The sequence below is a fragment of the Phalacrocorax carbo genome, chromosome 23 (assembly GCF_963921805.1).
Source record: "Phalacrocorax carbo chromosome 23, bPhaCar2.1, whole genome shotgun sequence".
NCBI lineage: Eukaryota > Metazoa > Chordata > Aves > Suliformes > Phalacrocoracidae > Phalacrocorax > Phalacrocorax carbo.
Window position 1 is genome coordinate 1,621,117 of NC_087535.1, and position 14,157 is coordinate 1,635,273.

Genomic DNA, 14,157 nt, shown 5'->3' on the forward strand with positions numbered 1-14,157 from the left:
TACATACAGACTAGCTCAGTAGCTTCAACCACTTGCAAGGAGACTGCAGAATTTATTTACGAAATAAAAATAGGATTTCCTGGTTCCTAGGAATTCTCTTCGGCCTGCCAGATTCAGTCACCTGCCGGCTCCTGCAGACTCAGGAGAGCACTAAGCTTTCGGAGAGAAGGGGTACTGCGGGTGCCACCAATCCAGGAGCCGCACACTGTGCACAGGGTCCAGCACAACCTGCACTCCTTGGTCAAGGCGAGGTTTCTTGCCGTTGCGAACTGGGGCGTCCTGGAACACCAGGCGCACACGATGATGCCTCATGTCTGTGCTCACGTTGATGGTGAACTGGAAGAGAAGAGACCAGGAGGTGCTTCAGAAAATCAAAGTGAGGAATAAATAGAGTTCTTAACAGTGCACTTCTACCTATTTTTTAAAAATTCTTCTAAATTGTACACGTCTACAGTATTTCAGGTGCTGGCAGAGTTACACTCTGCATCTACAGCACTGGATTCAAACCAGTTCTCTCTGGCTGGTAACAGCAAATAATGATGCCAGAAGCAAACCTGAAAGCAAGTGGCTGTCAGAGGAAGTCTGGAACTCAGGGCCCTACACCTCAGCGAAGCCAGACCCAGCCTCTCTTGGGCACAGGTCGCTTCTGAAACCCTGACTCGCAAGTCCAGCCGCAGGTGCTGCCCCGCGCTTTACCACCACTCTTGCCGAAGCACACCTGCTCTGCCGCTGTCTGGAGCGGAGCTTGTGGAAGTTGGTTCAGAAGCTGCCCTTTCTGCCAGCAATCAGAAGTCAGGGACCAGGTATTGAAAGAGTCTGTTCATACAGGTTTTTCCTCCCAGAATCCATTGGCATAAGGTAAGGAGATATTTTCTGGAGGAGGGAAGACCTTCTCTTCTGCATCCCTACCCCGCTGCAGTACTGGCAACTACGCTGTCCCCAGAGCCCGCACAACCACAGCTCCTTGCAGATTCTCCACATCATCTATATTTGATGCACCAAGCAGGGAAGAGCTGATGGAAATGCAGAAGCTAAACTGAAATCCTCAGCATTTCCTCTGATCGTTAACCTTAAGATTCCCAGACTGATTTGTTGATGCTGCAGCGTGATTAGGACACCACCAAAGAGGCACCCTCTTCACAGTGCTTACAGAAACTGGACAGGCAAAGTTTGCCTGGCAGGTTTCTCGAACACTTACCAAGGTAAACGTCATACCCATGACTATTGGCACGAATATGAAGTTAAAGGTGGTGATCTGCAGTAGACAGCAATCCTGATCCGGATTTGTATGGACTTCTTCATACTGAATCGGTGGCTGAAGACCTTTGCAACACTTACTCTTAAATCTGGGAGACTTGAAAGAAAGAGAAACTTCTTTAGCTAAGCTAAGGAACCTAAGATGGCTGCTTCTCGCCTGTGCTGACTAGCAGGTTCTCACCCCACTCCCTCCTGTCTGGGCAGAGCCATAAATAAAAAAAAGAAGCTGTCACTCGGGACAGGCAAGTCACAGGATCATTTCTTAGAGGGGAAAGCTGCAGAATTCCCAAGGTTGCCTGAAACTACTTGCTTCTCCCGAAACCCAGTACTGGAGGTTTTCATTGGCAGTGTTGGCTTTCTGCACTGCTCTTTCCAATGGTAAAACAAGAAGTTTCAGATTTCGGTCAACATTTTGACCAATGAAGTAAAATAGTCTGGTTTTTGGTAGTAATCAGTAGCAACGCCCAAAGATCAGGTTATTTGCTGTAACAAATGGCCCATGTCTTACAGTGGAGAAAGGATACCATATGAGGAAATAAAAATGTAGCATTCTAAATGTCTTGGTAATACGAACTGATAACCGAGTGTAGTTTCAGAATGTGCCTTAGTTTATCATGGAAGTCAGAGCTTCCATGTATTGTCTGAATGCATAAAAAGTTTCCACCTTCCTTTCTACCACCCTGAAAAACCACCACTGCTTCAAAAAAAACAGTCACAGCCATTCTGGTTCTTCTTTCATACCTGCTTTTTGAACTTGAAGTTGAATTCCCACATTGCTTCTTGTCTGTTCCCTTCAATCTTTTTGCACCAGAAAAGCAGACACTGAGGTGGGAAAAAAAAAAACCCAACAAAAACAAGAAACAGAAAATTATGAAACCTTTAGAGGCATGACTTTAAATAAGTTTTAGCAGAGCATAAAGGCTTCCAATTACAAACACAATTACACAGGAGCAGTTAGCAGCCATATATTCAAATTAATTATGTTCAAAGAACGCACTCAGCAGTTTAAGTCTCCCAGTTTCAAGTTGGCCAACTCATCATGCAACTGGATGATACAACACGTAGCCAGTGATGTGCTAAACAGAAAAATCCCGTTGTGCAATTTGTCCCTTTGATAAGGCAGAGGTGAGCAGTCCAGATTCACCCGTTTCCCCCACCCACCAAGAGCTCCTAGTAAACCAGACTCCAAACAAGACTAAAGCGAGGAACAACTGAGAACAGAATAGGACCAAGAAGAAGAGAATCCAGAGGGAAATGCAGAGACCAATACATGAGCTATGAGGTGACAGATGACAAAGTTCCTAAGCCACTGTGGTGTCAAAAGGTCTTGACATCACTGGGCACCGACTGTCATACTTCAGACTCTAAAATCACTGCCAGGATAGCACAGTCTCCGATCAACCTACTGTCCCTTTTTAAAAGAAAATGAGAAAAGTGCCTCAAACAGCGTCAGAGGTAACCAGCACTGCTCTCCCACACAGACATACATGAGTCCTCCACTTTAATCCTGTTATGCCGTGTGGTCCACAGGATCCACCCCAGCATGCAGCACCCACTCTAGGGCAGGAGTCTCAGCAGAACTCCTGTAAGACACTGAGTAGGAGGGAAATTCCCTGCCTACCAGCGAGTAGAAGCAACCAGCCTTCAACAGCTGAGAAAAGAATCTGGCAAGTCAGTCCAGTCATCACTGAAAGTGTTTCCACACAACAGATGCCAGCTCACCACAGCTGGTCTTATTCCTTTTCCTACTGACACTGTTAAAAGATAATACGGGTAAAGACTACTCCCCATGACCCATACACAGTCTCTCCCATGCCAAGAGAAGGCCTGACTGGGTTGCAGGGTGAAGCACACATTAATTTCATTCCAGGATGGCGTGACCCCAAATGAAACAAAGCCAGAGCCAGGCTCCACCACAGGCGGCTCCGTAATTAGAGACTACAGCTGATACAAGACCCTTTACTTCAACTCTGAGTCATGTCCATAAGCAAGAGCCCTTGAAGGACCTTCATCTCAACAACCTTCGTGAGGTGAAAAACAAAGCTTTGTGGAGTCAAGCTCAGAAACATGCGCTAAGTAACCTCCACCTGGGCGGAGGTGGCCCTCAGTTTTTTCTGATAAAAACGTTCTCCAGATCTTTTTTACCTCATGGGAGCAGCAGATGCTGCTGAGTTTAACTCCACCATCTGCATTTGTAGTTCACCTGCACAGGCAGCCTGGTCTAGCAACTTGTTTGGTCACGGCAAGTAGTGAAGCACAAAATGGTCAGTACCTCCTAAAGGGCAGAGGATGTCATCCACGGGTCAGCCGTCCTGCCCTTCAGACGCGCCGTACGGCCTGCCGCTCCACCAAAAATAATGGGGGTGTCTTTAAAGGGCAAACACTTCTGCTGACACCATAACGGCTCCAGTGTCCCACACAAGCTAGGCTAGGGAAAGAAAAAAGGAAATTAAAGAGGAAAAGCTAGATTTGATAACACCCGGGTCTGGGGTCTCCTCTTGCCACATGCAGTTTATGGAGGCATTTGCCATTAAGTTTCAACGACCCGTAAAGGTATAATCAAAGCCTACGAAAGCAAGAATGTGGGGAGGGAATGTCAGATCCTCCTCCATACCCACAGTGCCAAGGCATTTCTGTGCACAGTAACACAGGTGGAGCTCAGAGTCTTGCAATGCAGTAGTACAGCAAGACCAGACTCGGGATGGCTCTTTTATGCTCCAAGGGGTTAGGTCAAACCTCTACTGTTCTAACAAAGCCTTGCCACCATTTAATTTCCTTTTTTAAAATCTGAATAATAGGCTGCACTTCAAGAATCCTCCTCAAACCGTTAGTACAGTAGAAGCACTAGCAGTGGGCACCAAAGCCGTTATGATGTCAATGTGAAAGCTTCCAAAATGCCGACCCTGCCAGCATCACCTCAGGGTTTGTTAAGTTGGAATTTCCTAGAAATATTCTGCCTTTTTTTTTTTTTAAAAAAAAAAGAAGGATAATACCCAGACTGGGGATTTGGGAAGAGAACGAAGAGCTCTGCATGCGGAGATCAGCCTACACACGGAACTGTGTGCTCCTCTCCGGCTCTGCAGCACCACCTGCTTGTGGTACTGCTGGATGCTCCCTAAGCAGTAGGACATTTTTTTCCAGTATTCACCCAGGGATAAGAAGAAAGGAGGGACGTCACACACAGAGAGATGAGGTTGCTCAATTTTGCATGGAAAAGAAAATACAACTCCTGAACCAAAACTACTTCAGTTTGGCTCCAAAAACCTCACTCAACAGGTTTTTGACTTTGGATTTGGAGGGTGGAGAATTCACATTGTTGCTTAAGCTGCTCACAGAGTATCAGCCAGTTACAAGTTAAAACCAAACAAGAGACATGGAGGCATTTCAGAGTTAATGGTCAACAGCAATTAAAGAGGAATGGATATGCAAGTGCTCCAAGCTGGGATAGCAAAGAGAATTGCCTGCCCGCACCAGAGACAAATCCTTTACAGCCCAACACAACTGCAGCCCCAGTCCCAAAGCAGACATTTGCTCTGCACATTTGCCATGCTCACAACCTCACTACCCTCCCTCGCCCAGCCACCAAAGACGATGGATGACCTACAGGACCGTGGTATGAAATGACGCCCTTTCAGAGGCTGTCAGTGTCACTTCTCATCCCTCCAGATGCCTGCTATGGAGAAAAGATGTATTCTGGCAGACAGTGTCAGAATAAAGTGGAAGATATAAAAGCTGAGCCCACCGCAACCTCCTTTCAGTAACAAGTTTGCAATAGAGGATGGGAGAGCTGCAAATATCCCTAGCAAGTTCTATCATTCAGTGAAGCAAGTGCCTTTTTGCAGATTACAAAGATGTTATGGTAGGACTCAGGCAGAAGTTACCCAGAGGAGTAACTAGAATCCTCTGCAGCAGCAACTACAGAGATACAAGTAACCAGCACACTTTTAAAAAAATCACTATTCAGAGTCAGTAATCATCCTATACCCAAGCTTCACTGGCGACCATCTAACATCATTTATTTTTCTTTTAGAAAGAGAACAAAAAAACCCAAAGAGCAACATCTCAGACATATCCAGTTTCCTTAGTGATTCCACTTACTCTGGAATTTTTTAAAGTGCTGGGAGTACTGTCTGGAATAGCTGGATTCCTGGAGACTCGAGACGCGAAAGGCTCGTACATGTGGTACAGCGACCGGATGACACACGCGCGGAGACAGTGCAGCTTCTCCATGGACTCTGGCCGCAAGCGGAGAGGCAGGTACGCATCCAGACTGTAGTGCCTGAAAAGCCAACGACAAACCCAACACATGCTGAAGGGTCAGAATGCCAGAGACGTGCAGAAGAGAGCTACGAAGAGAGAAAACTGAACATCTGATTGATCAGAGGACCTCTTGTCAACTCTGAGTGCTTCAAGGGTGTTGTACTGATCTACACGAGATCACGACAGTCCCAAAGACTACCTGCACCAGACAGGTTTCCAGCATGCAAATAAACTTATCATGCTACAATTCCCCAGTAATTCCTCGCAGACTCTTTGCCCAGAGTCCAGATGGTGTTTTAACTGCAGGGGGCACAAAGGCCTGCAGATTGCTGCAGGTTCTCCAGGACTCGCTGTAGCTGAGCTTGACTGCATGCTTGCAGACAACTGCCTGAGCAGCCTGAATGCCTGCGCTCCAGGGTCATTCTTTGATCAGATGCCAAAGGAGCCTTTGCTAGGGAACTTCACACTAAAAGACAGGGGTGAGGAGGACCATGGCTGCTATTTGCTCTGTATTCCTGCTGCTTGCGCTTCCTGGGCGGCAGGTACAGAAATGTAAAGAAAATGTTCTGTCCTGAAGGGAAGTCCAAGTGACATGCACCAGGACAGAAGGATTTGTTTCAAGTTTTGACCACCTCTTCGCTCTTCTTCTCTTAGTTTATAACTCACTTCTGCCACTGAGACAGCTCCAAAATGCCTCTCAGGCCACCCTTGCTACAGGAAGGTGGCCACGATCAAAGCTTGAGGCAGGGCAAGTTTTCCATTAGAGGCACTTGCCTGTCTTTCAGTCAGGTAACGGCGCTGACCTTGCTGTAAGCACTGTGCATTACGCACACAGCGCACCGTTACAGTGTCGGCCATGGGCAGAGAAGCGCACGATACTTTGAGATTTTACACAGAATATGCTACACAGATCCATTTCCAGATCCAGAGCAGATGCAATATACCACAACCCTTTGCCAAATGAGGCCCACATCACCATGTCAATATGCAAATATTATAGGACCTTAGCTTATAGGGAATTATTCCCTTATTTACAGCTCTGCAGAGAGTTGGTCCCTGCTGAAGCCACCTACAAATAGTTTAAATTCTCTAGAGTCTCACCTTCTGTAGAGCCTGGTCCAAAAGGCAGCAGTGCAAGTAACAGTCCAGGCTTTCTTGCAAATCAAAGAAAACCGGACAATGTCTTCAGGGCGAATGTAGGAAGCCAACAACAGCCAGATATCAATGGGATACTCTTCTCCGCCACCCCCATCAGGATTTTCTAAATGCAATGAAGGTATGTTAGTGTAGCAAATAACCTCTTTATCCAGCCACATCTAGAGGCATGTGCTTTACTACTGGTAGCACAGGGTAAGCAGCTGAAACACATTTATACACACAGTCAGCCAAACAAGCCCAAGTCAGCACAACTTCATTATCACTGCTACCAGTTTTCATCAGCGCTCGCTTGCCCGCCCGTACAACCATTACACATTCCCTTTGCTGGATATATGGCATCGTTTCTCCCTGCTGCACTGTTGGCACAAGCACACATAGCAGCAGATTCAAAGAATAATTCAGGCTGAAAGGGTTCCCCGGAGGTCTCTAGTCCAAACAGCCCAGCTCAAAGCAGGCCGAATTAGATAATTTTGTTGAGGATCTTGTCCAATGAAGTTCTGACGGTACCCAAGGATGGAAACCCCACAGCTTTTCTGGACTCTGTTTCAACGCTTGACCCTTTCACAGCTGAAAAATAACACTTAAGCAGCGAAATAAAAATCAGATGGCAAATACAGAGGCAAATTTACGTAAAGGAGGGCCAAGCTCATGCCTTTTTATCAAAGCTGCTCACTTAACCGATCATCAAAAAATGTTTTACACTAGAAGTCCCTGAACATTAAGACATTGCCAAGCTTGTCAATTCTTTGATGAAACGGTCGCAGTATTTTTATAGGAGCTCTGCTTAGGAGGGCAAAGAATCCTCTTCTGCAACTGGCTAATCAGGTGCTTTTCTTAAATCTGTAATTTCATTAAAGCTTCTTGGATGGGAAACTTTTAATGCAATGCAGGTGGACAGAACAGCCTGTTCTTCCTCTCAGAGGTGTCAGAACTGCTCAACCAGAACTGAAGGTTCAAAACCTCCTTTTATTCCTGCAGTGTTTTTAAGTTACCACCACACGTTTTTCCACAGACATTGCTCCAACTTCAGTAGAAAAAATACTTCTGAAGAACATAAATAGCTAAACAATACTGAGCATTAGGAACATCAAGAAAACGCACAACTTGTACGCAGTGCTACCAGAAACACCTGCTATGAGGTCTGTGAACAAGTGGCATAAAGGAGGTGTTTTAAGAACTTGAGGGTGCCAGATCTAACCCTGAGACAGCGGGTTAATAACAAAGGGCAGCGCTTTCTCCTCATGTGATAATTGCTATGTTGGTTGCCAAGGAAAGCTCTGGATGTGATCCCTTCCCTACACCACTACGGACTGAGGGCAAGCACCCCCACAACGGGCTGTAACATCCACTCACTGTTTCAGCTCTGACACAAGAAGCCGTCGAGCCACACAAGTGCTGAACTGCAGAGTGTGGCCAGAAGCACCACTTGTCTATTACCATTTTTCTTCCCAAAACACTTAGCAGAAATAAGACAATATTGTGGTAGAACAGAATACTGTCTGTCCAGACTCTTAGCTCCCATAACCCTAGCCATTCAGATACTCTTATTTTCCCAGAATTCCCAAGGACATCTTAATAAAAGAGATTAAACTCCCATGCCAGAGGAGCACTGTGCATCTACAGTCTGTAGCGGAGGTTCATGTGTTACACAAAGTAGTATCAGTATTAACGAAGTTAAGTTTTTCTTCAGTTCAAAAAACCAAGTGAAAATGTGTTTTGCAGCCTCTTATTAGAAACTCCTGCAGGATTCCACAGCGGAGCAGAACAGTTTGTTGCTTCCACGGCACTGCAAATTGCTTTCTAGAGAGTTGCACAAAGTGTAAATGCTGAAGGACACATCTCCCTGGAATTAACTTACTACAATGTCATGAGGGCCAAATTCACTTGCTTGCTGGAAAAAAATCCCTCTAAACTCATTTCTAACAAACCACAGTCTTGGAAACATCCTGAAGACAGAGCTAGTACTTTGCCAACAAATGCGTCATGGAGGGCAGCGCTGGTTTTGCCCCAAAGCAAATCCTACTTTCACCAACATGTGTTCAACAAACTAACATGTCCAGTGGCAAAGTTTCACGGCTCTTTTGAAGAGCAGCATTTGTTTCCAAGGTTGGGAGAAGTTTACTGAAAGCAACAGCTCGCAGGCTTTGATTTCATGCCCAAGGCTCTGCCTTTGTGAAAAGACAATACCTCTGACAAGTCCCAGCAGATTTAAAAGTGATTTAACCCTTGGCATTTCTTTGTGCACATACAAGTTACAGAACACCCCGAAGAGCCCCACGACTAGCCTGTAAATGGCAAGCACTAACATCACAGGTGCAGAAGACGCAGAAGCAGAGCCCCCCAGGAGAGGCTGGTGGCCATACCTTTGTGCCTTTTGCTCTTCTTTTTTCTAGATGCGTTTCGCCCGTTGATGCTTTCCTTTGTATCCATTTCATCGCTGCTGTCACAAGACTCTCCTGACACAGAGAGAACTTCCTCAGCAGGAACACAAGAAGCTTCCAAACCACAGAGGGATTTTACTAGAATGAGAAGCAACGACACAGTAAGTATACCAGCAGAGAAAAAAAGGTGATCCAAGCTCAGGACACTTGAGTGGAACCGCTCCCACAGCCACTGCCACAAATGCTAACTGCATTAAAGTTCCTGGGCCCAAGGGTTACCTCGTCAGAGAAAGCTTAGCATGGGTGAGTGAACTGGGAACACAATTATTCCGCTTCTTGTTTTAAAGAATGAACAATGAGGATTATTACCAGCACATTACACAGAGAATCCCATTGGTTTAGCCAAAGCTGTTTACAATTCTGAATAAAACAACAGGCTTTTTCTACAGTGCTAACTGGCTCCGCTGCATGCCAGAGCTGCCTTGTGTGACCACGGCTCAGCCTGTAGAGAGCCAGCACCTACTCTGCGATTGTTCTATGAACACAGAGAAGATACACTCCCCTCTCAGCAGGATAAAGACATCCTGTGGCCGATGACACACAATCCATCAGCGATATAACTCACTGCCAAGCAGACAGGAGCTGCACTTATCCTAGAATTTAGTGAAGGGAAAGACTCTGGCTGAATGAGGAAAACAGCAAGTCAGCAGGGGTTTGGAGGGATTTTTTGCTGCCTCTGGGGAGACGTTCAGACACATCCCTGTCAAGAAGTATTATTTTTAAAAATTGATCTGTAAACTGAGCGTTCATTAGGGCAGAAAATTCCATGTGCGAGGCAGTAATGATAGTCTTGAAAAAGAAAGGTGCGGTTCCTCATTACAGCTGCATGAGGCGCTGTCATAGACAGACCAGCATTGTAACAGCATTACAAACACTTTGCAAATAGCCTGTAAAATTCAGTCGAGAAAGTTGAATTTCAGCCTAATGTGCTGGGTGAAGAAAAGGACTTCTACCAAGAGGCACCTGACCACGCCAGAGGCGACTTGCACTGCTCAAGCTTTTCTAACCTAGCAAAAACTGAAGCCCAGGTAGGTTTTATACATCACAGTTACAGTCACCGGAGCCACTGGAGGGCAAGGCGTGCTATTTGAATTAAAGGGACAGAGTAGCAGGAAACAAACAAGAAAAAAAGAAAAAAATCAACAACTGACCATATATAAATTCAGGCGAGAGACATTCTCATTTCTAACCACAGAACAAGGTTTTGAAGTGGTAAGGCAGCAGATGGAAAGACAGTTTTAAGACAGAGCTTGACTGCACCCACTGACTGCAGATACTTTCAGTGCTTTGCTAAAGCAGTTCTACCTCGCTTTGCACCACTCAGTCTGTAAACTGTATGCATTCATGACAGCAGTATCCCTCACTGTCAGATCGTACTGCCCTCTCTACATGACCTTTTATAGGCAAAAAGAAAAGGAAATAGATAGCAACCCGAATGACAGTAAGTTCTGACATAAAATACAGCCAAGCAAGAGAAGACAACTGACACAGTCTCAGAGAGGGGTTTAAGAAAAGAAACCATTGCACTCTGCAAAGGAAGGAACATCTGAGCTGACTGAATCACACTACATTGCAATCTTGCAGAGGCACCCTCTCTTCATCTCACAGCAGCAATCCCCACCTCATCCCTGGGGGTTAGGATGGGGAGGAAAAAAGCTCAGGAAAATTCCACCTGGGCTTTGCTCCCCTCCCCGTGAAGCTCCCCACTTGCTGGCAGTCACACGCAGTGTGATGTTTACTTGGAGCCAAGAAGCAGGAGGTGAGCGAGGCCAAAGGCTAAAGCTCCCTGGGCAGAGGCTGCTGACTCCTCCCGGCTGCCTGCTGTCCCCATGCCCTGGCAGGCTGCACCAGATAAAGCTGTAGCATGCGTCATGACTGCACCAGATAAGGCTGTAGCACAGCCCTGGGGCTGGGGGGGAGAGATTGTGAGGATCCCCAAAAAAGGAGGGGGAAGCCCCAGTGACTCTGCACTGCAAAGACCTGAGAAAGGGGTGGGCAGGGAACCGCTGTGTCCTGGAGTCATCTAGACAGCGTGGAGCTGAGCCAGAAACAGAGCAGGATTTTAGGAGAGTTGTTAAGCTGGACAAAGCAAGGGATGCTGGATGCAAGGACTTAGGGTGGAGCAGGGAGAAAGAAGAGACAACAGGGTTTGCCAGGTAAGATGCTGAAGCGCAGTACTTTGAGGCACTCAAAGAGACAATACAGAAAGGTGAAGAGGAGAAGGAAGCCCCGAGCCTACTACAAAGGAGGCAACAAAAGAGGGAGGTGCTCTGATCTTAAAAGCTTGAGAAGTATCAGCTAAAAAGGGTATTCACCAGCATCACTGCCCCCTACAGCTTCTCCTTGACAGGTACTCATGCGAAGAGCATATTTTCTTTAAACATGTAAGATTTCAGCAACAAGACTTCTTCTATACGAAGGGTTAAGTCATCACTGTCAATGTAACAACATTCACCTCCGACATGTGTGACCAGCTGCATTTAAAAGTTGAGGCCTAAACATTAACATTTCTCAAACAAACAGGGTGTGTTAGTTCAGAATGCTCCCGGCAGCTAACAACAGAGGAGGAAGTAGATAACAAAATATTGCAATACCTTTCCAGGAAATTACTTGTTTATACAGTTCACCAAACTAACAGCAACACCTTCAAAAGATCTCCTTGCAGTTTACAGCACAGGGAAGGGAACACATTTGCCAGGACTATCATAACCTTACTGCCACTGCAAAGAATTTTACTTGCTAATAAAGTTGTCTACAGTTTTATATGAGGTCATAAAGTAAAAGACTCCTCTACCATGTTATTTTCTGCTTCAAGCAGGAGATAACACCCAATGGTTAATGGAAAAAGGCCTTCCATTTCAGGCGCTAACAAAGACTCAGCAGTTCTTACTGGGCTTCTAACAGGCTTTCTGCAAACCCTCCTACATTCCTGAAAACCTGATTCTGCAGATGAGCACAGACTGATTTTCAGGCACCAAATGAGACAGATTTTTCTCAGGCCACAGAGGGAGAGTTCCCCACATCATGCAGAGCCCTGCAAAATGGAGCAGCAGCCCAGAGAAGGCAGGCTCCCCGGTGCAGACTCACCTTCTTGCTGAACTGCATTGGCCACAGCTTTTTTCACCCGTCCAGATTTCACAACAGCGGGGTCTGAGTTAGCATAATCTGCCACTGTCACTGCAGGAGAGTCGGGAGACAGGGCGTCAACGGGATTACGGATTACAAGGGAGGGGATAGAAGGTCTAAGAGCCACGATCCCTCAAGGGGCCACTCCCCATAGCAACAGAGGCTTGAGCAGGAGGTGCACAAACAGGAAAAGGAGCCCCAGCAGAGAGGGGCAGGCCAGGAGCCCCCAGCAGGCCTCTACCCCAGCCCGTCAAGCTACCAGGCCCAGGGGACCCACGCTCCTGCCCCGTTCTCCCTCCACCTCGACCACCGTCAAACTCCACGCCCCCCTCTCACGCACAGCCTAACTCAAACCCGGCTTATCCTCCAGGCCCAGGCTCCTCCTTCGCGGACCAAAACAGCTCATTCCCATACTTCCCCATCAGGCCGGGTACCCCCACAGCTCTCTCCCTCCACAAACCCGAGTGGGCCCGGCTCACCCCGCGGCCGACACGGGATGGTCCCCACCTCCCCTCCCCCTGGCCAAGCCCAGGCCCCCCAACCCCTCGGGCGAGGCCGCTTCGTCCCTCAGGCCCGGCCCCTCTTCTCCGACCAGCCCAGGCCGCCTTCCTCCGGCAGGGCCGGGCCCCAGCCCAGCAAGGCCCCGCTCCCCTCAGGCCCTGCTCCAGGCCCGTCCCCGGCCCCCGCCGCTCCTCACCGCGCTCGGAGCACACGTCGTCGGCCCGGAACTTGAGGCGCTTGCGGGCGCCCCTCCTGGGCATGGCGGCGGCGGCGGCGGGGCGGCCGCGCGGGGCCATGTCCCGCCCGGGCCGCAGCGGGGCCGCGGGGACAGCGCCGCCCCCGCCCGCCCCGCGCGAGACCGTGACGTCACCCGGCCGCGACCCTGCCGGCGCGCCGCTATGACGTCACGGCGGCGGTGGGGGGCAGGTGTGTGCGCTCCCGCTGAGTGAGACACCCCCCCAACACCCCCCCGTTATCGCAGCCGGTGCTGCAAACACCACCACGCCCGCAGTACTCCCAGTAGCGAGGGCCTCTGCGGGGATTGCCCTTCCTAGTCCTCCCAGTAACGAGAGCCTCTGAGGTCACTGTGTCCCCCCCGCCCCAGTCCTCCCAGTAACCAGGACCTCTGCTGTACTTGCACCACCCCCCGTCCGACCAGTAATGGTGGCCACTGTGGGGATTGCCCCCCACACACCAGTAATCAGGGTCTCTGAGGTAGTTGCCCCCCAGCCCTCCCAATAACAGGGGTCTCTGGGGCGATTGCCCCCCCACCAATCCTTCCAGTAATGAGGACCTCTGAGGCAATGGCCCTTCCCAGTCCTCCCAGTAACCAGGGACTCTGGGTGGATTCCCCATCTCCCTGTAATGAGGGCACTTGAGGGGATGTCACCCCCCACAAGTCCTTCCAGTAAGGAGGACCTCTGAGATAATTGCCCTCCCCAGTTCTCCCAGTAATTAGGGCCTCTGAGGCAATGGCCTTCCCAGTCCTCCCAGTAACCAGGGCCTCTGCGGTACTTGCACCGCCCCTCAGTCCGACCAGTAATGAGGGGCTGTGAAGCAATTGCCCCTCCCAGTAACAACTCCTTTGTATCCACAGCCCCCTGCGTGCTCCCCCAGTGCCAATGCCTGTGTGATCCCCCTCCTGCTCTCCTGCCGCTGCCCCTAGAGCCCCTGGCTCCGGCCGTGCCCCCAACCCTGGGTGTCTGCCACCACCCCAGGGTGCCCCAGCAGAGGCCCCCCGCCGCCACCCTGCAGACGACCACCCATCAGTCCCTGGGAGTGCAGCCTGCACCACCACCTCCCAGCGCCCACCCTTCATGGTGGGCGACTCCTCGCCTGCAGGTGTGGAGATGGGTGGTCACTGGCTGTAAACTGTATTTACTATTTCTTTTAGAGCTAAGTTGGGTGCTCAGTG

At 48.8% G+C, this 14,157-nt stretch overlaps 1 protein-coding gene across 1 annotated transcript; it reads right to left on the reverse strand.

Moving 5' to 3' along the window:
* Positions 1 to 30: 30 nt before the first annotated feature.
* Positions 31 to 13,113, reverse strand: TMEM183A (transmembrane protein 183A). Its single transcript, XM_064472242.1, has 8 exons — positions 12,940 to 13,113; positions 12,204 to 12,293; positions 9,039 to 9,194; positions 6,619 to 6,778; positions 5,356 to 5,536; positions 1,999 to 2,079; positions 1,199 to 1,354; positions 31 to 336 (listed from the first exon to the last, which is right to left on the reverse strand). The coding sequence occupies exons 1-8, from the start codon at positions 13,037 to 13,039 to the stop codon at positions 151 to 153; spliced, it is 1,110 nt and encodes a 369-aa protein (XP_064328312.1). The 5' UTR covers positions 13,040 to 13,113; the 3' UTR covers positions 31 to 150.
* Positions 13,114 to 14,157: the final 1,044 nt, after the last annotated feature.

Bases quoted from the DNA above. Each gene is read 5' to 3' on its own strand.
- TMEM183A (XM_064472242.1), bottom strand. From the start codon at position 13,039: ATGGCCCCGCGCGGCCGCCCCGCCGCCGCCGCCGCCATGCCCAGGAGG. The intron at 6,779-9,038 runs GTATGGCCACCA...CATTGCATTTAG, and splicing joins GAAGAGCAAAAGGCACAAAG to AAAATCCTGATGGGGGTGGC. The intron at 337-1,198 runs GTAAGTGTTCGA...CTTCTCTTCCAG, and splicing joins TGGGTATGACGTTTACCTTG to TTCACCATCAACGTGAGCAC.